At 34.6% G+C, this 27,004-nt stretch overlaps 1 protein-coding gene across 1 annotated transcript; it reads right to left on the bottom strand.

Moving 5' to 3' along the window:
- Positions 1-1,491: 1,491 nt before the first annotated feature.
- Positions 1,492-26,866, bottom strand: LOC147073279 (uncharacterized). The gene is made up of 3 exons (XM_085945196.1): positions 26,778-26,866; positions 5,292-5,435; positions 1,492-3,350 (listed from the first exon to the last, which is right to left on the bottom strand). The coding sequence occupies exons 2-3, from the start codon at positions 5,418-5,420 to the stop codon at positions 3,264-3,266; spliced, it is 216 nt and encodes a 71-aa protein (XP_085801322.1). The 5' UTR covers positions 5,421-5,435; positions 26,778-26,866; the 3' UTR covers positions 1,492-3,263.
- Between the last annotated feature and the right edge of the window lie 138 nt (positions 26,867-27,004).

A 27,004-nucleotide genomic window follows, 5' to 3' on the forward strand; every position in this document is an offset into this window, starting at 1 on the left:
ATGCAATTTTTTTGCACTTCCTTTGACACACGACATTACAGGCCAACAACTCACCCCGGCTCGGCTATTGTAATCATTACTAAACTACAGTTATATCCACATCAGCAGTGTGCGGATTCTAGATGCTGTGCATGCGGATTATCTACGTGTTTATTTTATTGTACAATAATTGTTTGGTATATTTTATTTACCTATACTTCTAAATGTGGTAAATATATATTAACTAAATATTTTTAGAATATCGCATAAATCTACCATATTTTTCTTTATAGGTCGCACGCCAAGATTCAATTATATAATTATTACAAAGCCTGCGAGGATAATATGTATAGATATACCATCATAAATCCTCCAATGTTCGAATTTAGAACTACGCTTATCTTGGAATAATAAGTTTTGAATGATATGCCAAATGTTAGCATGTGGCGACCTCACTCATCGGACAACTTATGCTGATTGATCTATAGCAAATAGTAGTTATGTATAAATGACTTTTTTCAACGCACCCTAAAGTCGTCTGTAAACTGTAAACGATGATGGTAGTGCTAGTTATTGCTCATACCAGTACTACAATATAATGGTAATCGATTCCAATAATTAACGTAATCTGTTTGTAGAAAATGATGATTGGATTACATTGGATACATATTGGAATTAATGGTAATAATTTGAATAAAATATGCAGTTGAAAATCTTCATTAAATTCCAAATAGATAATACCGCATTGCTTTCGCAGATAATCGATAACTAGGACTACCATCGTAATTCGCAATTCAGTGCCACGGCCTAAATGTAGTCAACTTTAGTTCACATGGTGAGTCAAGTATGATTCACCAAAATTTAACATGAATTTGAGAGAAACATGTGTCGTAAAATATTTTTTATATATCGTGGTGACTACTTTATGACAAATTGTCTAAGACTAAGCCGGCTCGCACATCACAACTCGCCTTGTGTGCCTGACGGCCATAAATCAAAACTTCCTAGACTTGCCGGTCAGTGTTGCATGATACAACCTCGCACATTCGCGCGTAATCTCCCGAAACGTCAAAATATTCTCTAGCGAGACAACGCCATTGCGCAAATATGTCATCAGACGCGGAAACCGATTATTATGTATTGGTACCGGAGACATTTAAGGAGAAGTCTCTCGTCTGCCATTTTTATTGTGTTGATTGTATGAACAAACGTCAAATGCGGTGACGGTGACCAGCGATGAGCGAGCAATGACAGTGTAGACAGAGACAGAAATGGCTGTGTGTATGCGCAGAGTCGATATCGACATGCAGGCTCTAACAAACGCAACTCGTCGCATGCGGGAGCGTCGCAGTTGCATCGGCCAATCTGCGAAGCTCCATTTGATAACGTTTGTTTCTTGGTTTACGATGACGGCACATCGACGAATTCGTCGTAAGACGCATGCGGCGAGTTCTGATTGGCGAGCCCTCTAAGACATACTTTATGTAGTTAATAAAAATGCAATATGATGGGTTTTGCTGTAATGCTTAAATTTTTTATTATAAATATTTTAAATTCAATACATTGCAACGAGTAATACAAATATTATAAAATGTATAGATTCAATAATTTACCCAATTGAGAAACATCATATTAAATTTAATAATTCTATGGGCTGTGATTAATCTGATATTTGGTTATACTGAAAAAATAAATTATCTTTTATGTCGACAAGACCTTTGTACATTTGACCCCGGTGCTGGTTTTGTACGTTTTCAGAATGCTTCGAGTTCAACAAATCCGAGAAAGCATACATTACGATTAATTAAAATGGGCTTATCAAAATAATGATGTCTTCGTAAATAGGTATCAATGAATCTTAAAATAATTTCATCATCGGTGCAGGAGTTTGATAATACAAGAGTGTAAATTGAATCATTCAAGAGCTAGCATATGGTATGTATTTAAGATTTGTCTAATGTCAAAAACCTGAATTAATAGATTACAGTAGGCACTCGGTAATCCGGCACCCATATTTTTTCACCTATGCCGGATTATTGGATTTCTATAGGAAATAATTCTATAACACGTGCTTATCTGTCAAGGTCGGGCACCGAACTGCCGAGCGACTCCACTCTGTAATCTGGCAGTTTAATGTGAAACCTGCCGGATTATAGAGCAGGAGAGCTGAGTTGCAAAATGCCGGACTATCGGACGTGCCGGATCGGTGAATGCCGGATTGCCGAGCGCCTACTGTATGTGAAGAACAGTGATTGGTGCAGACTCTTATTGCCTTATACATAATATCATATTCGTCTTGATTTATCTGTAACGCATGAGAGAAAACATAATATGTAAATGTGTGGGAGAGAGCGAGACGATTAAATGCGTTAAGGTTAAAGAAAATATTCACATAAATGCAAATTCTGAAATTAAAAAATTAACTGTCCAGAAAAGGAATCGGTTCTTTTATTCGAATCATGAAAAAAAAACAAATGATAGGATACTCTTATAATAGTTTGACAGATGCTTACACTGCATATAGTGTATGTAGAAAATATTAATCAAAAGTATTATTATTAATTTGCGACAGATTGTTGGAAGGGAAAAGCAGTAACAATGTCTAAATATGATTGTAATCAAAATGATTTCTGCTACAGAAGACACTACCAAGAATTTTTTTCTAGTTTTGTATTAAATTGTAAATGAATACTATTTTCACTGTTAGAATTGAATAGTAAAGTCGATTATAGTCTACACATGAAAAGGAAATATATTTTTTGTGTGTTGAAAATAATATTATAATATCTCAACTGTTGATTTTAATTTATTGATATGCTACGAGTAGTTCATTGTATTATGAATTTAACCTATCCATATGAAGACTTTTCTCTTCATATGAACATTGTTAATACGGCCAGTACTTTAACATTAGGTCTATACACACTTTGCATGGCGATTACCATTATGATCTACGATTGTGCACAAGTCATTTCACCAACAGTCCTTTCCCTTTCATATTTTTATACTACATGTATAAATATATTGTAATACTTATAGGAAGATAACAGAAACTGTTTTAGAAACACTATAATATACTAAAATGCAGCAACGATTTCCTTAGTCATTGCAAAGACCACCGGTTCCTTGAATACAAACACATAGTATATCGCCAACACTAAACTGTGTTAAGCCATTAAATCCTATTCGAATGAATCTTAAGCAAAAATAAATAACATTTTGATTAGTCTCAATGAGCTCCGAGATGAATCAAAGTAAGTCGTCTTAGTGTCTAACAAGCTGTATCACGATAGAAGGGGGCGTCCTTCCATCATAGCTCTTGAACAGAAGAGCGGTGTCTGGATTCCTTGCAAGAGAATATCCGTTATGGGCTGAAAAAAAACAATATTACGTTAATTATCTGTAACAATTTTAACAAGTTATTTTTTTCACTCTACAATCCGATGTAGATCTTGGCCACCTTATGTTGATGTTTCATAACAGAATTTTATTTTACGAGAAATAGATGTTAGCCACTTGCTCAACCTATCAGGGCCATGCTCTAACAACGCATAGAAAAAACAACATGTAATTTTGCCAGACCTGAGATTCGAACCCGTGACCCACGATATTATTCTCATAGTCCAATGCATAGCGCCTTATGCACTGGACTACTTTCCATCATATTTTATGTGATTTTCTGAAAGCCTGAATATTTGTAATTGTTTAACTGGTATGATTGGTATGAAAATCAATTTTGAATGAAAATTGTCGAAAAACAGATTAATAAGATAGAAATGTAAAAACCATCACCATAAACCAAGGTTTTGAAGCAGGGTACTTTATGACGGTCGGGCCATAAAATCACTCAAATATTGCATGTCCGTTATATTTACGTGAAAAAATAACATATTTTTTAACACATGTTTAAGTTTACTTCATATTTTTCCACACCTGTTATACCAAACCTAGTAGGGTGAGCCAGTTCCCATTAATTTTGTTTTCCCTGATACAGACGTAACTATTGAAAATAATATATTTTTTAACACGTTTATCCCATTTTCTCCACACTCAACAATTAAACCTTGTAGGTAACAGTCTCACACAGAAGGCAACACGCTTTCTATTATTTTTGTGTTGATGTATAAATAATTATGCATGTTTATTTGAATAAAATCAAAACTGACTAAGTACTGTCTTTATGGAAGAGAAGGTGGTGGCATAAAAGATGTCCTATGTTTGAAGCCTCTATGGTTGTTATCGTAATAAACCTTTGGTTGTCACCTCGCGATCTCCCTCCATCTTTCCTCGACATTACGGGCTCATAACGAATAACATTTGGACCCACTTCTTGACACACTTATAGTGGTCTTCGCATTCATAGACTTAACTGTACACTTCAATACAGTATCTTTTGAGAATGGTCTCTGCAACGATCCCAAAACGTCGAAGAAAGAAAGAGGAAGAATGCGTGGTGACTACTTAAAAATGTAATATGAAAAGAAATCATGTATTACCAGATGCAATGTGAATGGGGGATGTAAATAGTAATACTATAATGAAATAAAAATGCATGTTCATGAGAGTGAATTCATACGTAATTGAGGATCGCTACAATCAGACACTATTGTATGATCACATCTGAGCATAAGTTTAGTCAACATAATCAAGTCGGACACCTGAAACATATTATGAATGATGATATTGCACCATTGAAATCACTGAGCTCGGCTTATAGAGGAAATACAAATATTCTTCCAGAAGTGAGAGCGAAGTGTGTATTTTATTCATCATTCATTTTTAGCTTCTTCTTATTGTACCATCCTCTAGAGTATGATGTGTGTGTACTGTGTTACAGACAGATAAATAAATACTAATATAATGTAATTATTGTTGGCGGCTCTTGTGGTGCAGTGCGTAATGCGCTGGCCCGAGAGTTCTGGGTTCGATCCCGGTGAGGACACAGTATTTCTGTGTTTTTCTTAAATTCTGGGTGTTTGTGATTGATTGTTCAAAATTACTAACAACCACCTTGTACGAAAAAGCAAAGACATGGTTATTAATAAAAAAAAAAAAAAATGTAAGAAATTGGAACTATTCACCATTCGTGCTGTAGACCGAAAAATATGTTCTTACGGGTAATGTACAAGATGGATGGATAATTGCTGAATTAGATCTATAAATAATAATACCGATCTTCCCACAGTTGAACAGAAGCTGCCCCGAGTAAATATTTATGGAAAAGGCCATGTTGGAAAAAATAAGTTCAGACTCAAACCAAATAATAATAAAAAACTAAAATAACATTTTTAAAAAAAATACACTCAGCTTACCGTTAAAAATTCAAAGCAGACTGTGAATGGTAGAATTAATATGTAAAATCCTGCACAGAAAGCAGCCAGCCAAAACGTGACCAGGATCAGCAGAATCAGCCAGATAAACGAATAAACAATGTTGCCCATCTTTATTCACGCCAACTGGAACAATTTTTACACAAAAATAACCAATTTATTCACAAAATTATTACCAAAAACTATTCGATAATGCGTTCGTGTAAAACTGTAAAACGTAAAGCAAGAATGACTGATAAAAAGTTTGTTAAAAATTATTCATGCAGAAATGGTTGTCAATCTTGCAACACGAGGCACCCAGCCATCTACCTACCTGCCTACCTACTATATGTGAATGTACCTACATTATATTATGATATTAAATAATAATTAATATTTTTATGGTCGCGGCGGAAATCCATAAACGTATATACGTATGAATAATAATTAGTTACAATCGTCAAGTTAAAAACTAGTTTGGAGAAATGCTCGACGTACCTAATTAAACTTATTCAAGTAGGTATTTCGTTTTACAAACAGTGTATGGGTATCGATTAATCAGATCCAAATCTACCTATTTCTTGTTAAAATACATGGTAGACTGCATTTTAGGTCGACAGAGGGGTTTTGCATCAGTGAATGCACTGAAAATAATGCATAAAATGCTCACAAAAAAACTATGGATGACAATGATTTAAAATTTAAATAATGACGTTCCGAAAGAGTTACCAACATGAAAACAATATTGCGTTGCCAGTCATAATAAATAAAGTTGTAATCAAAACAGAACTATCAAAACACAGAACAGACAAAAAACAGGCCATTTGGTTCCATCTCCATCTGCATAAATATTATCTATAAAAAATAAAATATTTCGCAGTGCTGACTCCGTCAAACCGAAGAAGAAACCACTGTAGGTATAACCCCCATTTTTCCCAGTTTCCTTTCTTTTTTTCCTTCAGACCCGCGACGAAGGGCTATGCGCTCTTCGTTAATAGGTATATAAATGACGATATAGCGACGATTACGATAGTATACATATAGGAATGAATTTAATTGATTGTATTTACTAGGATATAATTTTTGTTTTGCAGTATTATTGTCTGTTAAAATAATGGATAAAGTCAGGCCCTCTTCCTTGAGCAACCCCTCACCAAAAACATTACACCCCTCTGTACTGCGATCCTCCCCGTATTCGTCCGGAGCCAAAGGGCGATTTGTTAGTACGAATAAAGGTACATAATATTTAATAGCTATCTTAATTTTTTTAGTTTTTAGAAGTTACAAAATAATAACAACGACGTATTCAGTTGAAAATGTCCCTCTGAGGCGGACGAAACCGGTCCTAATCTATTGATTAAAAGTGGAATAAGTACTACAAAAAAATGCGTTTTATTAAATTAAAACAACAAGACATATTTTTCATATCCACGTGATTCGAAATTATAATGTATAAATATACCATAACTAGATTTATTTCTTCTCTTTATAAATTTATTGTATTATTTTTCTCTGGTGTCTAAAAATGGCAAATAAATAGGTGCATAACGATTTACAAAATAAAAATAGAAATGCCCAAGGTAAACATGAAGTTGTTTTGAGGATCGCTATTTTAACAAACAGATAACGCATTGATAAAATGATAAAAATGTAGCACTAATTTGGAACTGTTTGTCAGAGATAAATATCGAATGATAAGAAAACATTACGATTCCGTCATGTTCTTAGAAAAAATTGTTACTATTTTTACGAATAATCAATACCTACACATTATAAGAGTTATCTAACATTTTCATCACTTCAGTCATCACGAAAAAATGTGAAAAATGGATAGGTATCAAAGATCAAATGGATCGGTATCAAATCTTATTCTGGCTGGAGAGGTAGAGGCTAAATCCCTAAATGTATGAAATTCAAGCAAAAAAGGGACATCTGGTCCACTGACTAAGGGCGCGGATACACGGCATTGCAGTCGACGGAGGTCTTATTTGATTTCAATTGCATCCGATTGGAATCACCAATAGGATTTGTTTTATCCAATTGGTGATTCCAATCGGATGCAATTGGAATCAAATAAGACCCTGCGTCGACGCACGTCTACGCACGTCAACTGCAATTCCGTGTGTCTGCAGCCTAATTTAGCTACATATGAATTGGCATTGCCGGTTCATTTGCAAAGAACACCACACTACTATTATGAGTATTATGACATTCATTTGCCAATTTGCAGGGCGTATGAAAAGACAATCAGCCACGACGACTAGTTAAAAATCAGTGCTCGGAATGGAAAATTTTACGAACCGTAGCGCTCGATAGTTTCCTAAAAATAAGTGCTTAATTTTGTATTGTATGGCCAAGCTAAACGATCAAATTAATTTGTCCACGATACGGAGCTATAATCTCGGAGATTTAATGAACCGGAACTGCGCTCCGGTCTATTTCGAGCCCTGAAAAAACTATTTACCCATATCTGTAATCACAATGAAAATAAAAATGGCAGCCATTGCGTGAGTAAATTAATCGGAATGGCAAATGAGCGATGTTTATATTTTTCTGAAGTTTACCAACTTTGTGAGTGTAATAGGTACACTAATAACAGAAAATATACCGTTTATCAATCCTTCTATTTTTATACTCCAGAGTCCAGATACATTGGTAAGTTAGGTTATCTTGTCTGTAACTCACATAACTAGTTTCGGTCCCCCCAGGTTTGGCCCCAGTCCCTCATAGACTAATGGGTGAAATTAAATATACCTTCCATTTTTTATGTCAATATCTACTATTGCTGAAACGGCCGCCTTTTCTAGATAGGTACTGTCACATTCCCAAATGGCCCCCATTTGGGGATGTCTCTGTGAATCTGGAGAGGCCCAAATCGATATCAAATCAACAAATAGTAAGGGTTGATTGCGAAAATAATTAAATAATGTTAAATATCTGACCGGCAACATTGTCTGAATGCCGTTAAAAAAAATTGTGGTGATTTATCAGTACCTACTTCATGGAAAATCGCCACTGGCTTCAATACAAGTACTAGATAATATCAAACAAACATAATATCATGTATCATTAGAACACCAATAGACAACATGATTAATATGTACCATAAAACGATGAAAATTCAAAATAAAACGGTGAATATTTTGATATATACCTACCTACACCCACACTCGGAAATGTACATCATTGACAATTTCTTGTCCATTCCCACTGTAATAAATAATTGATTTAACTTTAATACGTCGGCATTTATTAAATTTAATTTAATGTCCGGTCATAAATAAAAAAAAAACTTTTTAGGGGGCGAGCCAGGTCGTGGGCTGTACCTACTAATATGGTTTTTTTAAACTTATATTTTGTAGTGAAATTTAAGAAAACATAATAATTATTATAAGGACAAGTGTACAAAAAATACATATTATACAAAATATGTGCGTAGGTTCCTATTAATTACGTATCTAGTTACTTTGCACATTATATTTGTTAATACTTTCGTCTTAGACTTACATAAACTTTTCATGATCCATGACCTACCTTCTTACTTGGCATCTATCTATATAAGATTCACGAGTATAATAATATGTGGTTTAGTGATTAATGATCACTAAACCACATAGTATTAGATTATAACGATGACCACATCCTAAATATTGAGAAAACATGTTGTTTAAAAGTTAAATTATAACCTACGTTATACCTATCTTAACGCACGCGATAGCCGAGCGGTGAAGTATCGGAATATAATGTCGTGAGTTCAGGTCTAGCACAAAAAATACAATCTATAAACAGTATGTCATGCTGTTTGTTCAATGGTTGAACAAGTGGCTAACATCCATTTCTCAAAAAAACAAAAGTATGTTAATACAAACTCCACTCTGTGGAGGCCAATAAGATATTCTCATGTTCAAACATGATAAAAGTACTAACACCCCCTTCTTATGGTGGCACCCCTCTAGATCTGTCTTCCGCCTGCGCAACTTCGTAAAAACCTAATAAAAGTACCTACTCGTAATAATATTTTTTCCTGCAAACGCGCTTTGTAGTCAAACAGATATTATACTCATCTTAGTAATTTATATTATACTATTCCCCAATAATTCAGTTCACCAACAGTAATGAAGGAAGATCCCTCCACCAAAAACATATCATCCCTCTCTCCTGCGATTCCTTCACTTATTCGTGCAGAGCCAAAAAGGCGGTTTGAATATAATAAGAATATTTATCTCGTTGTTATTTTTAAAATAAATGTATACTATAACCGAGTCTCCGTTAAGGTCCTAATATAAATGTTTACTTTAAGTGTAAGTAACTATAGATCAGGGGTCAGCAACCTGTGATGCGGTCCAGGGAGCGTGACATGGTAATTCCAGGAATGCGAAAAAGAAGTTTGTACCTACCACACAGAAGTCCGTTGATTATAACGAGGACAAGTTTAAACTAGGTCCATTTTAAACTTTGAGAGAAATCAAAGTTTTTCTGGAAGTCAATAAACTATTTCAGTTCCTTTCGATTATTCGTTATCCCTTAATACCCTTTTGGACCAGAAAATCGAGGTTTAACTCTCCCAGTGACGTCCCGTGGGGGTAGGCAGATTGAGCGTCGCTTGGGGGCGGCAGTAACTTGAAGGGCGGCAAATCGAGTAGAATCATTTGGTATACTTATATAGAAGTAACTACCTAAACTGAGTACCTACTTAATAATGAAAATACCTATCCTTTCAAAATCTCAGCTCACTGGTTGGAAACAAAATGTATTAGGCAATTAGCATAAAAGGTTTAACATGGCTTTAATTTTTTGTCGGGTTCGCGATGTCTAGTTTACTTCCGTTGCCTTTCGACGTCATTGGTGACTAGAAACGACACGAGCACGGATTATAAAAAATATTGTATAAAAAAATGCGGCGGCATATGGCGCTGCCCAGGGGCGGCATTTTGTCTAGGAACGTCACTGAACTCTCCTATGTAGGTACATACGTAATCTATGACTAAATTAAATACTAGTTATAAAGTCGCGCACTAATAAAATAATAAACTATGATTGCTACGATTTACACACACCTATCTTGAAAATATCAATGCGATGATCTAATCACAAATATTTAAAATGACTGTGTGCCTAGTATTTAACCGTTTCTTGCAAATTTAATATTCAATGATTCGAGTATCTAAACAGGGCCGTAGTAAGGTCTTTTGGCGCCCAGGGCAAGGGGTAGATTTTGTGCCCTCACAACCCCACCACACTAAAAACGTAATTCCTGAAAATAACAGTTAACCAAAAGACCTAAGATGCCACAGGCCTCAGACACAACACAGTCAATATCAACATGACTGGTCTGGTCAGTGGTTTTTATTTAAAAAAAAAAAAAAAAAAGCGATTCATAATTATTATTATTTATTTATTCATTTGAATCATTTCAGTTCTAGTCGGTTTAAGGAAAGCCAGCGGCAAACAATTTTTTTAAAATATCCAATATACTGGATTATTTTTGAACTACAAAACCAGACGCGTGATTGTGTGAAGCCATTTTTATTTATTTATAATTGATATATCAAACTATCTAGTATAATCTATTCTTACTTAGTGACAGAAAAAAATGAACATTTTATTATTTCTCTATGAAATAGAATTTGATAAAGAAATAAAAAAAATCTTATAGTGACAAGGTATTCAAGAATAATTATTCAATTCACTAAATCGCACGAGAATTCTATAAAATAATCCGGTACTATCGAGGACTACTGATAAAAGAATGAAGTAGGTATAATTTGAAAAATATGTTTCATAGCACTAAATTCCATATCAAACTCTTGTAAAAATTTTCACACACTACCAAAATATGATAATAATATGATAATATGATAATATTGCTTGTTTGTTCAGTCATGTTCGTAAAAATCACAATATTCATAATGTTATGTTGACATACTATACAATATACATATTATTATGATATGTAAAATAACCAAAAGAATTATAAGTTATGTTATGTTATGGTTATGTTATAACACTAATTATAAACAAGTGCTACACTAAAATAAACGTTGACATTCAGAGCGAATAATATCTTGTCTACACCAGATCGACCCAGTGGGAGTTTTCATATAGGTAGTGGGACAAAATATCGGCTGGAGTCAAGTTTAATATTTCACACAACGCCAAGATGTAACGTCGTTGTCGATACAAATCAGTTATACCTGCAACTCCTTACTAATATCAAAAGATAACTTTACAATCAGTACAATATTGTACCATATCGCTGATGGTTTGAATTAGGTATTATAAAATAGTCTATGAATTCGCACATAGGTGCATTGCTTAATCAGATACCATACCTACAAAAGTAATAGATAAGTATACTATATGTACCTAATATAATATGCTTAGCAGTGCTCGAAATGGAAAATTTCACGAACAGGAACGCTCTATAATTTTCCGAAAAAAGGTATGCTTAATTTTTTTCGTTACATACGTACGTACGTTTGATGTATAAATGCAACAATAAACTTTGAACTTCTTATGTGGATGTATATTGAGCAAGTGGGCAAGGATTGTCAGCGCCGCAGGCGAAAGAACCTCGTCTCAACAAAGTATACCGTCAAGAATTGTATTATTCTTTACTCTTACTTTATCTACCACCCATAATCAGCAGGCATGTTACTTCTACCACCACTCGTCACTGCTTATAACTTATATTACTGTCTCATTTGGGATAGTTCAGTTTGTTAATTAATTAAACTTAAAAAACAACATATACACATACCTACCATAAAGATTCAAATTAAAAATTAATTTACATATAGCAAATTTTACAGATTATAGATTCAAGACGAGCACCGAATATTTTAAAAAAATCAAAGAAATAGTATTAAAATAGTGTTTAAAAAATAAAGAAATAGATGCAGCAACTATTAGAAAAAATAGTAAGTACCTATACAGAGACGAGTAAATACAAAATTTATACAGTACATATCTGTACACCGATAGAGCTAACTACGCCATTTAATTATTTAAGAAGTTATAAAACAAAGAATTTATAAATTGTTCATATAAACTCGTTCTCACGCAGGAGGAATATACCAATATCTGAAGCGATTTGGTTGAACACAGTTGTTTCCTGCCCAATCATTATCAGCAATTGCAGATTAGTTCTGCAGTACAGTATGTAAGCATTCTTAAGATAAATCAATCGGATAAAGCCATGGATGGTATCCACACAGCTTCAAACAAAGGATCCTCAAAGATTTATTTTGAACCTTCTCCACCATAAGGGCCATTAGGCCATACCTACTTCTAAGAAAAGCTTCAAGCCATTATCACCAAACAACGTAATTATAGCATTTTAAATTACCAATGGTGTATCATTAATTATCGGCTTTTGAGCTTTGAGAATCGATGTCTCCGCCGAATCTTAGGGGTACATTGGCACGAGCGCGTTACAAATACCCGAGTTCGTGAGCAGACAAAACAGCCTTCGGTGATTGAAGTTATCACGAAGAGACGATTTACGTGGCTGGGACACGTATTCCAGTGGGTCTATTCTATACTTATCGAACACTAAATTGATAAATAGTATCAAACTTAGGGTAGGTTTGTATCAAAATATTAGCACTTATTGTAACAATTACACGAAGCCGGTTTTTATTGTTGCAATAAGTGCGATATTTTAACAGCAGCAAGATAGGTGCTGTTAAAATATAGCACTTATTGCAACAATAAAAACCGGCTTCGTGTAATTGTTACAATAAGTGCTAATATGTTGATACAAACCTACCCTAAGTTTGATAATATTTTTCACTTTATCACTTTAGCGGTCGATAAGCATAGAATAGACCCACAGATGCCGCCAAAGAGTGCGGCACTTCGTACCCTTGTGGCACAGCCTGAAAGGTTCCATCGCCGTGGCCGCCCCTCCCTCACCCTGCAGCGGTGCTACAAAAGCGACCTATTTGCTGCAGGTCTGACATGGCGGGAGGCGCATGGCGATGGACCGAGGGAAGTGGCGCCAACTTTGCTTGCTCTACGCCCCAATATTGGGACGTGACAGGGTGAAAGAAGAAGAAGAAGTATCATTAATTATATAAGTAAAACATGACGGAAGGTGCAACTCGAGTTGCTAAACACGATTCCTATAGAATAATATAAAATTGTCATTAATCAGTAGGTATCTACCTATATTCAACATTATAAGGACTAATATTGTAGTGTATGTATACCACATCGTGAAGCAGGCCCCCAGGCTAGGATCTTTGGTGGGGCCCCCTTCTTATCGCTAAGAATAAAGGCAGTATGTACGGGGTAACAATAATCTGTATATTTAGTGTTTTATTGTATATTTTAAAACATCCATACGAATTATGGAGATGTCGAGTATTGATACACAATTAAAAATTGTTTCGTATAACCACATAACTTTAAATAATATTATTGTAAGAAACTTCTTTTTTTTACTATTAAAGCAAATTTGTGATGTGTGTTTATCTCACTTATCTGGTCGATTCGCCTTGCCGGGCTCCTCCTGAGCACGGGCTCCCAGGCTAGAGCCCTTTCAGCCCCTCGTTGTGGAGACCATGACCTATATGTTACAATGATGATGCTTTGGTTACCATTATTGTAATATACGTACACTTGCCACCTCAGATTAAAGAACTTACCACCGTATTTATTTAATCTATGACTACCATCTAAAATTATTAGATGTCCGCACTGAACACGTACCTATCTAATTTGTGAGTGTATTTTAAACTAAACGATTCAATTTGTGATGTTTGTCCTTACCTAGTCTCGTTATTATTGCCACGGTGATGAATAATGATAATGCAGAACAATAATTTATTATTATGATTGATAAAACAAATTTACAAACAAAAATTAACTAAAAGTTCTCTACATAGTAGGTATCTATTATTTCTATTATTTTTAAAGTAGCAAGTTTTTAATGTAATTATAACACAATAGAAACGTCCCTTAAAAATAAACTAATTACGGTAGGCTATTCAATAGTTTCATACCAAAAACATTTTTGTAGGAAAATGGCATATTGGTGCTTTCATTCATTATTCATTGTAAAAATAAGGGTTTACGACACGTCATAAATATTTTTTAACACGAGTCAATTGTTGAAATGACATTGAATCAGAAAACTTTGTTTCCACTGTATTGTCGATCTTAAATGCTTATCGGAGTGAATTCTTAATGTTTTAGCAGATTTACACGAAGTACCTACTACTTAATTAAACCTTCATAAAATTTATAAATATCAACTCATATTTATCATTTTCAAAACGAAAAAATTCTGCTTGTGGCCACTGGTCAACAGCATTATGTTAAAAAAAATATATATGTAATATATAGAAAGGTATCGCCTGCTGAGATGTTTAACCAAATTTTAAGAGAACAAATTTAAATGATACAAAATGTTTTTAAAAACAAGCGATTATCACTAATAAGTATATTTTAGCGGAATTGTACGATTTAAATTACCAAACTTTATCATATTAATTTTACCACCGAAAATTTTGCCCGCAAAAATAGACGTGGGTATAAAATTAACACGGCGATGAGATGGCGTTGAAAATAAATAAGTTTTATCACTCACAATAAAATATAAGTAATAAATTAGTAGGTAAGTAAATTCGCAATGCATACCAGTCAAAGGTCAAAGCGAGACTGTACTGAGATGTTTCATACTTTGGAAATTATTATACAAATATGTAGGTGCCTACTTTATTTTTTATTGAATTTAAGTTATTTAAGTACAAAAGGTTTTCAAACAATGTCAATGCACAATTCTTTTGTAGCTTGCAGCTACAGTTACTTTTTTCATGTAAGTATGCAATTATTTGGAGTGTTTAGACAATGCATTTAGACACGGATGTATCGACACAAAAAAGAAAATCGAAAGAAATTTAGGGATGTCATAAATTTTATTTTTAACCCTTGCACGCCCGGCATGACATAACTTCGTTAATTATTAATTTTGAGAAAACCTTTAAGTTTAACTTAACTTAAAATTCACACATAAATATCTCCATTTAACGAACCGCAACGCAATTTTAAATGAATCCACGAGCCGGAACGGTATATTTTGGAATTCCACGAACCACAACGGCGCTCCGGTGCGTTCCTATCCATTTCGAGCGCTGATGCTTAGTTTAAGTACCCACCGACGACACAGAGAAACTGAAGATTCCGCAGGAATTGGCTCGGTACCAGGAGAGCTTAAACACTTACTTGAGCGACAATGTTGAGGTTGGAAACCATGAAGAGGTGAATCAACACTGGGAAGAGTGCAAGACTGCCATGGTATCTTCACCTAATAACACCTTAGGACGCCGAAAAACAGGTGAACGATCAGAATGGTTTGACGAAGATTGCCGCGTGATGCTACAGAAGAAAACACGGGCATCAGACGATGAGTATAAAAAGCGCCGGCGTGACGAAAAGAAACTACACAAGAAAAAGAAACGTGATTATTTAAAAAAGGAAATGATCCTACTCCAAGAACACTATAAATCCCAAGAAAGCCGGCTGTTGTATAGAAAGATAAATAATGTTAGGAAGGGTTTCAAGCCTCGTATCACAATGTGCAAGGATGACGATGGCATGACACTCACAGAAAAGCACCGTATTCTTGCCCGGTGGGTGGGTTTCTTTGATCAACATTTAAATACCCCCCATAATGATGCCGGCAACACTAACATTAATACTCATGACCAGGAATCAGTACAAAGTGGCATTGATGATAACGAAGAACCACCGACATTAAATGCGGTTAAAGGTGCCACGTCAAGGTTAAAACAAACAAATAGCCTGGAATAGATAACCTGAAGAGTGAATTAATAAAATGTGGGGGGAAAGCCTGCTCAAACATTTGCATCGCCTAATCCAGCAAGTATGGACTTCAGAAAAGATCCCAGAGGAGTGGAAGGATGGGCTGATTTGTCCCCTGCACAAGAAAGGAGATCAACTAGAATGTAGTAACTACAGAGGGGTGACACTCCTTAACTCTGCATATAAACTGTTGTCGATTCTGATATTCCAGCGGCTGGAACCCATTGTAGAAGGAATACTCGGGCACTACCAAGGAGGCTTTCGACGAGGGAGATCATGTGTTACTCAAATATTCACTCTAAGGCAGATCCTATAAAAGACCACTGAATTCAATATTAGCACGTATCACCTGTTCATCGATTTTAAAGCAGCTATGATAGCATTAATCGAAAACGGTTATACGAAGCAATGCGAGAATTTGAAATTGCGACGAAAATAATTAAACTTGTAGTGATGACAATGACACCAGTACAATGCCGGGTGAAGCTTCAAGTGGAAATATCCGAGCCATTTATATCACTGAATGGCCTCAGGCAAGGTGACGCTCTGGCATGCCTTCTTTTCAATATTGCGCTAGAAAAGGCGATACGGGATGCAAAGATTGAGGCACGTGGCAGCGGCACGATATTTACTAAGCCTGTACAGCTGCTGGCGTATGCCGATGATATCGACATCATTGTTATATCAGAATTGGCGCTGAAAAAGGCATTCACAGCACTACAAGCCTCTGCTAAAAAATGGGCTTACAAATAAACGAGGCAAAAACTAAATACATGCCTGTCTATGTCACACCACGAGAAGGTGCACCAAAGTTAGATATTGGTGCATACAAGTTTGATACGGTCGACAGTTTCATATACCTTGGATCCATGACCCCCACATCCTGAAGCGAGCCCTCAGGCTATGGTGTTTGGCGGGGCCCCCTACTTATCGCTAAGGGTAAAGGCAGTGTGACGCGCTGCAGTAGCGTTTTCCAAATTGTGTACGCGGTAAAATTAAGGTGTATTTTTAGCGATTTTTTAGTATTTTTAATATGTACATCAATTTGAATTATGTTTTCAGTTGTCGGCACACAGTTAAAAATTTCTACGTACAAACAAATATCTTTAATTATTAATATCATATAAGTAAAATAGCGCCGCAGGCGACTTTTTTTACTGTTAGAGCAAATTTGTGAACTGTGTTTATCTCACTTATCTGGTCGACTAGTCACGTCGGGCCTTTCCTGAGCCCGGGCCCCCATGTTAGAGCCCTATCAGCCCCCCCTTGTGGGGGCCATGCTAGGATCTCTTGTAACTCGACATAATGATATTACAGAAGAAATCAACAAGAGAATCATGTCTGCGAATAAATGCTACTTTGGCCTGTTAAGACATTTTAAGTCCCGCATACTATCTCGCCGAACTAAAAGCACTCTTTACAAGACACTTGTAAAACCAGTGCTCACCTACGCATCGGAAACCTGGACATTAACTCTGCGAAATGAACGAACCTTGAACATCTTTGAAAGAAAAATTCTCCGCCGTATATATGGACCGATCAGGGACGGCACCAATTGGAGGAGAAGATATAATGCTGAGCTCTACGGGCTGTACGAAGATTGCAGCGCAGTTCAATCAATTAAGATTGGGAGACTGCGATGGCTAGGTCATGTGCACCGTATGAATGACAATGAACCGGCAAGGAAAGTGATTTCCAGCAATCCAATAGGGCGTAGAAGAAGAGGCAGGCCAAAGATTCGCTGGTTGGATGGAGCTGCCAGTGACTGCCGTATTCTGGGGTACCGAATTGGAAAGCGGCCACACTGGATAGGGACCGGTGGAGGGAGCTGTTGGAGGAGGCCAGGACCCACACCGGGTTGTCGCGGCCCTGATGATGATGATTATAAATACCGACCGTTTTATTATAATAAGTTTATCGTACCCGCATAGTATATATTATGTAGAATATAGTATCAAATTTAACGTGATAAAAGTTTTTTCCTGAAGCTTAAACTAACACAATTTGTTTTAAATAAAAAATAAGAAATAACGGTATCAGTTTTCGGCAAAACAGTAATATGTCAAACATGTCGAAGAATACTCTGTCCTAAAACGTTGTATTATAGTGTAACATTTTAATGGTTCTAACCACAGAACAGATTAATACATGTGATTCAGATAGACTATACCCTATCCACTACATTTTGAAACAGGGTTTTTTCTGAGTGAGTGTCCTACGAAAATGAAACAAACATTATAGACGTGCAATAGTGTGTGATGTAACTTTCAAATACTTACAGCAATATTGAATGAGAGTCATTGCATGAACCAAGAGCAATTTTCAGAACGAAAGACAAGCTTAGAATGACGTATTCTCGACACGTATTTAAATTTATCCCATATTCTTCCACACTCGAGATAAGTTGCCTGTCACTCCACACCACTAGTTCCCATTATTTCTGAGTTCCCCGATCACAATATGGTAACATATAATAGGTACTTGGTATACTTGGTAACCAACCACAAAAGGCTCGCCATCAGTGATTAATAATAATAGGTATAATGCTGACAACACAATAATTCAAGTGAATTTATTTAAAAATATAAAAATCGTTAAAAATACACGAAGTATCTACTATTCATTATACCGAGAAACTCTATGGTTCCGCGGAATATCATTATTTGGGGAACACTACATTGTAGAACTAGAACATCACATTGTCCTTAACCATAGCGATAGGTAGGGAACCCGCCAAACATCCTGACTTGTAGGCCTGCTTCAAGCCATCTTTTCATAGTGGAATTATAGTAGGTACAGAGCTTCCAAAGTTATAGTATTTGGGGGAAGACTATAAATAAGTAGGCGGTGTCATCTGTTGAAAATGTATAGGTTTTTTGTTTCTCAGAAAAAAAAATAACGGAAAATTTGAGAAACTCCGAAACCCCTTTTTATTTAGGTACCTACCTCTTCCGACCAAAAATGCTTACCGAAGAATTCAAGAAATTTCATTTTAAACCAAATTCAAGGAATTTTTTCCGTTTTTCTAGCAATTTTTTTCCAAGTTCTCTAAATCTTCTTACATTGCACAATTATAGTACTTAGCACCAATTTATCGAACGAAAATATCGAAGTTTTAGTACTTTTTACACATGTTTTCCGGTATTAAAAATTATAGTATTTTGGGAGTACTATACACTATATCTGTTTTATATCGTACATAGTACGTAGACCAAAATTATAGTACAAATACTATAATAATTATAGTATGGTTGGCAACAGTGTGTGGGGGTCATGATTCATGACTACCAGTGTTGCCATATTTTTCTATGCTGATTATAGTACAAAGGCGTAAAAATTATAGTATTTCTAAAAAATATATAGTACCTACAGGAACATTTTTCGTCTTGAATCCCTTAAAATTATAGTATTTTGGTATATTTGGCGTAAAATTATAGTATTTTACATTTTTCGCGAAATCAAAATTATAGTATTGTACTATAATTATAGTACGGTTGGCATCACTGATGACTACAGTGTATTCTATTTTATCGTTATCGATATTAATAGTAGAGATAAGTATTACATAATATCATCGTATAGAGATAGGCAATCACTGATTTAGATTAATTATAATATAAAACCAAATCGAACAAAGGTAAGACAAATTTATAACGTGAGACAGAATTCTTATAATAATAGATATTATTTCATTCAATTTGAAGAAAATAAATGATTTCAATATTGTCATTCTGCCACATGATAACTTATTTGTATTTCTTTGAAAATCGGTTTGTGTATGTATATTGTACAAAAATCTCACCATGCTTGTTCAAAGAAACTTGATGTTCGATTCTATGCTTAGCAAAACATAGCCAGTGGCTATTTTTAGTTAGTAACCCCTCATTTATTGTCTAGCGTTTCAGGAGATTACAATTTTAAATAAAATGGCATCATAAACTTAATTTTAGCATTCTTACTTAAATTTTATTAAGTCATACCTACCTACTCAACTTCTCATTTAAAGAAATGATCTGTCGGGATAGACTATTATAATTAATAAGTGGGGGTCAAAAATAGAGAATGATGATAGTGGGATTTAAAAAAAAAAGAGTCCAGAGTATGAGATCAGCATTTTATTCCTTCAAATTTAAGAAGCGTTAGTAGGTAATAAAAATAACTATAAAGCCAGCCAGTGGCGGACGAGCAGGGATGTAGCCCCGGGTGTAGTCCGGGTGGGGGCGCAAAACTAGAGTTACGTTGAACGTGCAAAAATAGAAATTATCAATCTTAATAATATGTCGAGATCTGGTGATAATGCATTATAATATATTCCAATGGCGAAGGATGAAGGTAGGCTGTGGATATTCGATATAAATAACTAAGAATACAAATTGTACCTATATAGTATTGGTTAGTTTTTAAAATTCAATGTTTCCCTGCCTAAAACAAACCATAATAAATATTAAATGCAAAGTATTCTTCTATAAGTATACAAATAGCTAATATTATGCCATTAAATCATACATCAGTTTAGATATTTTATGGATAGAAGAATATTTTTTATCTATTTTGGTCTGGGGTTATAAATTAATTTTGAAAACCATCTGTAATTTGTATTCTTAGTTCATTGTAACCAAATAAGTATGCCTGATAAAATGTCCATTATTGTTGTTGGTTATGCTGGCTATGGCTTATGGTTGGCTATTATGGTTTGCTTTAGGCAGGGTTTAAATTGAATTAAAAAAAAACTAATCAATACCATCTACAATTGGTATTATTAGTTCATTGCAAACAAATAAGTATGGCTGATAAAGTGTTGTGTGCACGGTGCACTATTTATATCAGATCCTGCAGCCAGCTCCGCCCTTCGCACTATTATATTCAGAATCACAGATCAACAAAATGTTTTTCAGAAAAATATTAGTAAATAAATATGTGCCAATAATAACAATGCTTCCCCAACTTTGGTCACAGATCAATTAATGTAGGTACTAATTTATGCTTAGTGAAATACGAGTATGTAGGTATATATCAAGTAAAAAGGGAGAATAATACTGGCGAGCAACTGATAATGGTGCGCACCCCTTCGCCCCGAAGAATTTGCCATATTTACAGTATTATAAATCCAGTTATTTTTTTACCAAACATCAGTGTAGTATTTCCAGATCGTGGATTTTTAAGATTAGAAACCGGAATTAGTGAAATGACGAAATAATTGTGGTAAGAACGATCCATATTATTATTACGATACAAATTAATGTGAACACATTTTTTGTTACTGCCCCCGGCACTAAAACACCTTGCTACGTCAACTTCTATCAGCACTTGCAACCATTTTTTTTAATTAACCATGTAGAGTTTGGTAAACTGACAGCTTGCGAATTTTCATGAGAGCAATATAAAATAAGTAATTTATTGGTTTCGTCCTATATTTTACACCAATCTACTGCATATAGATCCATAAGACACCTACACCATATTCTCCTGACCTAATACCCACCAACCATCTTTTCCTCTTTTTCATCTTTTACAAAACCATATTATTGGGAAACCAACAACGGTTTGTTTAGGATTTAGGTAGTAGGGGAATATTGCTACGATTTTTTTGTGCCATCATATTATTATCTCCCTTCTTCTTCTTCGATGGCGCTACAGCTCAAGTCGAGCCCTGGCCTAATCCACCGCCGTCCTCCAGCCGGAACGGTCCTACGCACATCTTTTCCAGCATCTTTAGCAGCTGGTTGGCATCTTTTGTAATGTTATCACCCCATCGTGTGCGTGGCTTTCCCACTGGCCTTTCCCCCCTGGGTTTCCTTCGAGGATCTTCTTCGGTATCCGTGATTCAGGCATGCGCTGGACATGGCCTGCCCAGTTTAGCCTCTGGACTTTTGTGAAGGTGGAGCGTTTTGACTCTTGGTACAAGCGGGATAGTTCCGTGTTGTACCTAATTCTCCACTCCCCACCATCATTCATGGGTCCGTATATCCGCCTCAGGATCTTTCTCTCAAAGCAGTCCACCATTTCAGCTGCTTTTATATTTAGCGTCCATGACTCGCACCCGTATGCAACGACTGTGCGTATGACGATTTTATAAAGCCGGGTCTTAGTTTTTCTGTGGACATTTCTTGATTATTATCTCCCTAAATACCTATTAATATCTTTACTACTGTGTTTCTGCCATTCTCTACTTAAAAGTATTGGGTATGGTTGTGCATACCTACATGATTTTGATGATCCGAAAGTAGCTTGATTATGTTATCTTCTACATCTTGAATTAAAGCTTTTTGTATATTATTAAACATTACTAAAATACGGCATAATTATTAATGGGATGACCTCAGTGATCGAAATGGACAATTTTACGAACCGGAGCGTCCAACAATTTTCCGAAAATATTAACATATTTTATGTACCTACTTATTAATTTTATGTATTTATGTAAAAATAAATGTACTTATTAGATTTTTTATATAATTACCTACCTGCCATGATCAGACAGTCAAATGGGATAACAATCTTGTGGCATGCAAGACTAGGGCATAATGTTGTCGGCACCACAGATGAAAATTGTGGATACCTCACGTCATTAAAAACATTAATATGATTCCAATTATTTAAAGTGAATTATTATAATATTACTTTTCATTTTTCCACAAACAGGAACTGCGCTCCGGTGCGTTCCTGTCCATTTCGAGCGCTGGATGACCTAATGTTTTGAATAAGCCATTTAGTTCTTTAATTCTATTAATTGGTCGTTTATGCTTCATCTCTTTAGACAAGGTTTTCTTCAACGTCTTTGGTTGGCAGTTATACATTAATATTATGCATACCGCACATTACTAATACTACTGACTCATTCGTTATCCATATGCATAATCATTTGTGTTTTCATTGTTATCGGCTGCTATATTCATCCAATATGCATCACTGTCACGCAGCAACAAAATAATAATGTAATAATGAAAAGTTAATTATGTTATAATTTATTATGAATATTTTATGAAAATAACAGAATTTATAAAAATGACAATTATTACTTACTGTCTTATCAGTGCATCACACACTGGTTTTAAAAGAATATAAGTCTGATTGATAACGTAATAATGAATACAATAAAACATCAATTCGCTAAACATTTATATATTTCTAACTATTATGTTTTACATTATATAATTTAGAAAAACACTAACTGAGAGAGTATATCACAACCAATAGAAAAAACTTTTTTTTTTTTTTTTAAAGTAAGCCAACCGGTCGGGAATCGAACCCGGCATCTCCAACGGGTAAACGCCCCAAACTCGTCGCATTCAGCCATTATGCTACGGAAGACATAAATGTCTTTTTAAGTTTTAAAAGTTTAAAAAGTTTTTTCTATTGGTTGTGATATACTCTCTCAGTTAGTGTTTTTCTAAATTATATAATGTTCAATAATCAGAATGATATATTCTTAAATCTGAATTTCTGTGAATTATTCGTTTGAATAAAAGAAATAGTTAACTAAATATTATGTTTTAACTTCGAGATGTGGCTGTATAGCAGTGGCGAGGGATAGAGAGCAGGGTGTTAAAATTCCACATAAATAGTGTACACTAAACTTTGTCGGTCATACTTATTTGTTTTCATTGAACTAAGAATACAATTTGTATATGCTGCTGGTTAGTTTTTTTAAATTCTATTAAGCCCTTCCTAAACCAATCCACAATAGTTTATGTATGATAATGGTCGATCTGACAAAATAGTGCACACTTTTTCAGTCATACGTATTTGTTTTCGTTGAATTAAGATTATCTATCTAAGAATATCTACACATTGTAGTCTTAGTTCAATGAAAACAAATACGTTTGACTGACAAAGTTTAGTATGCACTATTAATGTCGGATTTTAACAGCCTACCTCCATCCTTCGCCACTGTTGTATAAGTAGACATATCCTTAAAATTCCCCAAACTGACAGGGTGATAAACGAATGGCAATGGAACGAGAAAGTCTGCAAAAAACACAGTAGGAACCTATGTCACTGTACAATGACTACAATGTACTTACTTCCGCCAAAATTCTTCAGTCATTACTCCACTCAATATGATTGTGAACAAATCAAATTCATAAATGCTACGTCGAATCAAAATACAATTTTAGTTCAGATTTAAACTTATTTAAAACGATGGGCATTATCAGACAATAACATTTTTTTTTTTGCTACAAGGACAGAATTTAAAAAAAACGATTGCGCCCTAGTTTTTATTGCAGTTTCCGAACATAATAATATTATGTACTTACAACAAACTCATACGAAGACCAAACCCTAATGATGTAAAAAACCCAGTTGTATATATTACATATTAATAACCACGTCCTTGCTTGTCGTACAAGGTGGTTGTTAGTAAATTTGAACAATTACAAACACCCAGGCTTTGAGAAAAACACATAAATATTTTGTCGTCATCAGGATCGAACCCAGTTGTACCTATTACATAATAATATGATGTCTGCAAACCGGTATTTTTTCCGACAAAACAATCTTATTAGATACTTATTTGGCATAAATTATAATTAAATTAACTAAATGTTATAATAACATTAATGCTACCTATGTTTTAAGTTGTAACATATAGGTACAATAGTAGATGTGTGGGATTGCGAATATCTGCTAACAGTTTTTTAATATCGTTGACCTCAAAATTATATTAAAATATTTTAAACAGGGTTACGAAACAATAAAATTTACATTTAAACTTGTATAATATTATTTTGTATGCTAAATATTTAAGATCCAGTTTCCCTGTAAAAATTGCAAAATTTGGATATACGTATGTTTGAAGTTTACCACCTCAGTCACTCGGCGGGAGTGTTTTAAAAGAAATAGTTAATTATATATATTTCATACTAATACCCCATTTTATTCTCTTGCTATAAATTTGCCATGAATACATAACATGAATTTGTTTACCATGAGAGATTCATTTGCGTTGTTACAACAACAGTGGTACACAACCTATTGAAAAAAGGGCCAATTTATCCATTTTCTAATTTTTCTCGGGCTGTAGTGGGTAAAAGTGATGAAAAATAATGATATATTATACTAGACGAGACATAGGTTTTATTATTTTTAATCAATTAGTTACGTATTGGTGATGAAATATTTGTTATTTTGGGCCACGAGCCGCGGTTTTTGCATCACTGTGTTAGAACTATCACTTTTTTAAACATTCAGTTCCGATTCCAGTGGAAAAATCAAATAGCGTTTAGTTAGTGTTGGATCCATCAAAACAAAAATCGGAACCCCGGTTCTGGGGTTCGTTCCGGTTGTTTAAAAAAACAATTTACCTACCTACTTAGTCATAAATATTTTATGAATATTTTATTTTAATTTAACGGTAGCTGGGATTTGAAAAATACTATTATAGTAATCAAACATAATATCACCGAGTTTGCAGCATTATCAACTCTGGAAAATGGTTTAGTACATTTATTATAATATGTCTGGAATGGGATTAAGTGTATTATTATTTTTTGAATTAATAAAATTCATTTATAAAACTGTATTTGGGATCAATCACATTAATAAAAAAAACTTTTGTAAAACATTTCGTCGAGGTTATTACAATAAATATAACAAATTAATCATTAAATTTGTTTTCCATTACTGGCTAATAATAAAACAATGGAAGTAGTGGAACATCCGAAACTCGGATTTCCGGTTCCTATCTACGTTCTTATTCAAACTCTGATTTCAACACATTAATGTTTTCCCTATTTCTCAATTAATAATTACGCAGTTGTATATTCAAGCCACCAGCAAAAAATATCACCTACAATGGGATTTGAGCACCGTTGACCGGGTAAAATTCACATGTATTTTTTTATCACTATTCGGATATATGTAGGCACCTATTTAGATCCAGGAAATAGGACTGAGGAGTTTATCGAATGGCTAACAGTCAAACCCTCTAAAGTCTGTCAAGATACCACCACGCTGTCGTGGTTTATTTGTTCCGCCTCTGACCAGAATAGTGATTTAGTTTAGGTAGACTAATAAATAAAGAAATCTATAAGTAGGTAAATAAATATCGTACCTAAGTAATACAAATACACGATCCACTAACGTTATAAATATACTAGACCGCATCAAATTAAAGTCGCTATGTCTAGCAGATATTTATTTACACAGCGAATCCAGGAAGTTCAAAACTATTTTAAGATCGCCGCGAAAAATAGGGTACAATAGCAACACTAATTAAACTTGTTCTTCAAAACAAATATAGTTATTTCATTAATATGCTTGTGAATACTGTTATTTTTATTTACTTAAATTTAATGTGTTTGTACATCTTGAGTACCTATACAATGTAGTTATAAATGAATGTTATCGGTAGTTTTCGGATGCACAACAATAATTGTAATTGTAATACTTATTATTATTTCGATTAAATAGAAAATGACGTAAATCAGTTGATGCTCTGTCATTTATAGATATCTGAATGCATTTTAAAGTAGGTGATGGGCGCAACTTCGATGCAAGCATTTGTTTTTACATTAGTTTTCAAAGTTTAATAATTATGAAATAATTATCAGTCGCCGTTAGAAGTGTTATTAGTTATTACTATTATTAGTAATCGGTGAGTTATGGTCAGGTGGGTTCATTAATTATAATTAGAACTGAAATCACGGTAATACTCACACAATGAAAACAAAACAGAATAACAAACTGGACGCGGACAATGTGAATGAACTCGCGCGTAAGTCGAACACTGTGACTGTGACTGAAGTAAGAGGATACACCGCCGCGTCTGACTCTCCTACTCGCTGATAGTACGCGCCTTGTTTACCATAAAATGTCAAGATACTAGTATGGAAGCGGTTCTCAAACTTTCACTAAGCGATAGTAGGTTTAGTGACTTTAATCTT

The sequence above is a fragment of the Rhyacophila brunnea genome, unplaced genomic scaffold (assembly GCF_057557595.1).
Source record: "Rhyacophila brunnea isolate RB1 unplaced genomic scaffold, BYU_Rbru_1.0 scaffold_18, whole genome shotgun sequence".
NCBI classification, from domain to species: domain Eukaryota; kingdom Metazoa; phylum Arthropoda; class Insecta; order Trichoptera; family Rhyacophilidae; genus Rhyacophila; species Rhyacophila brunnea.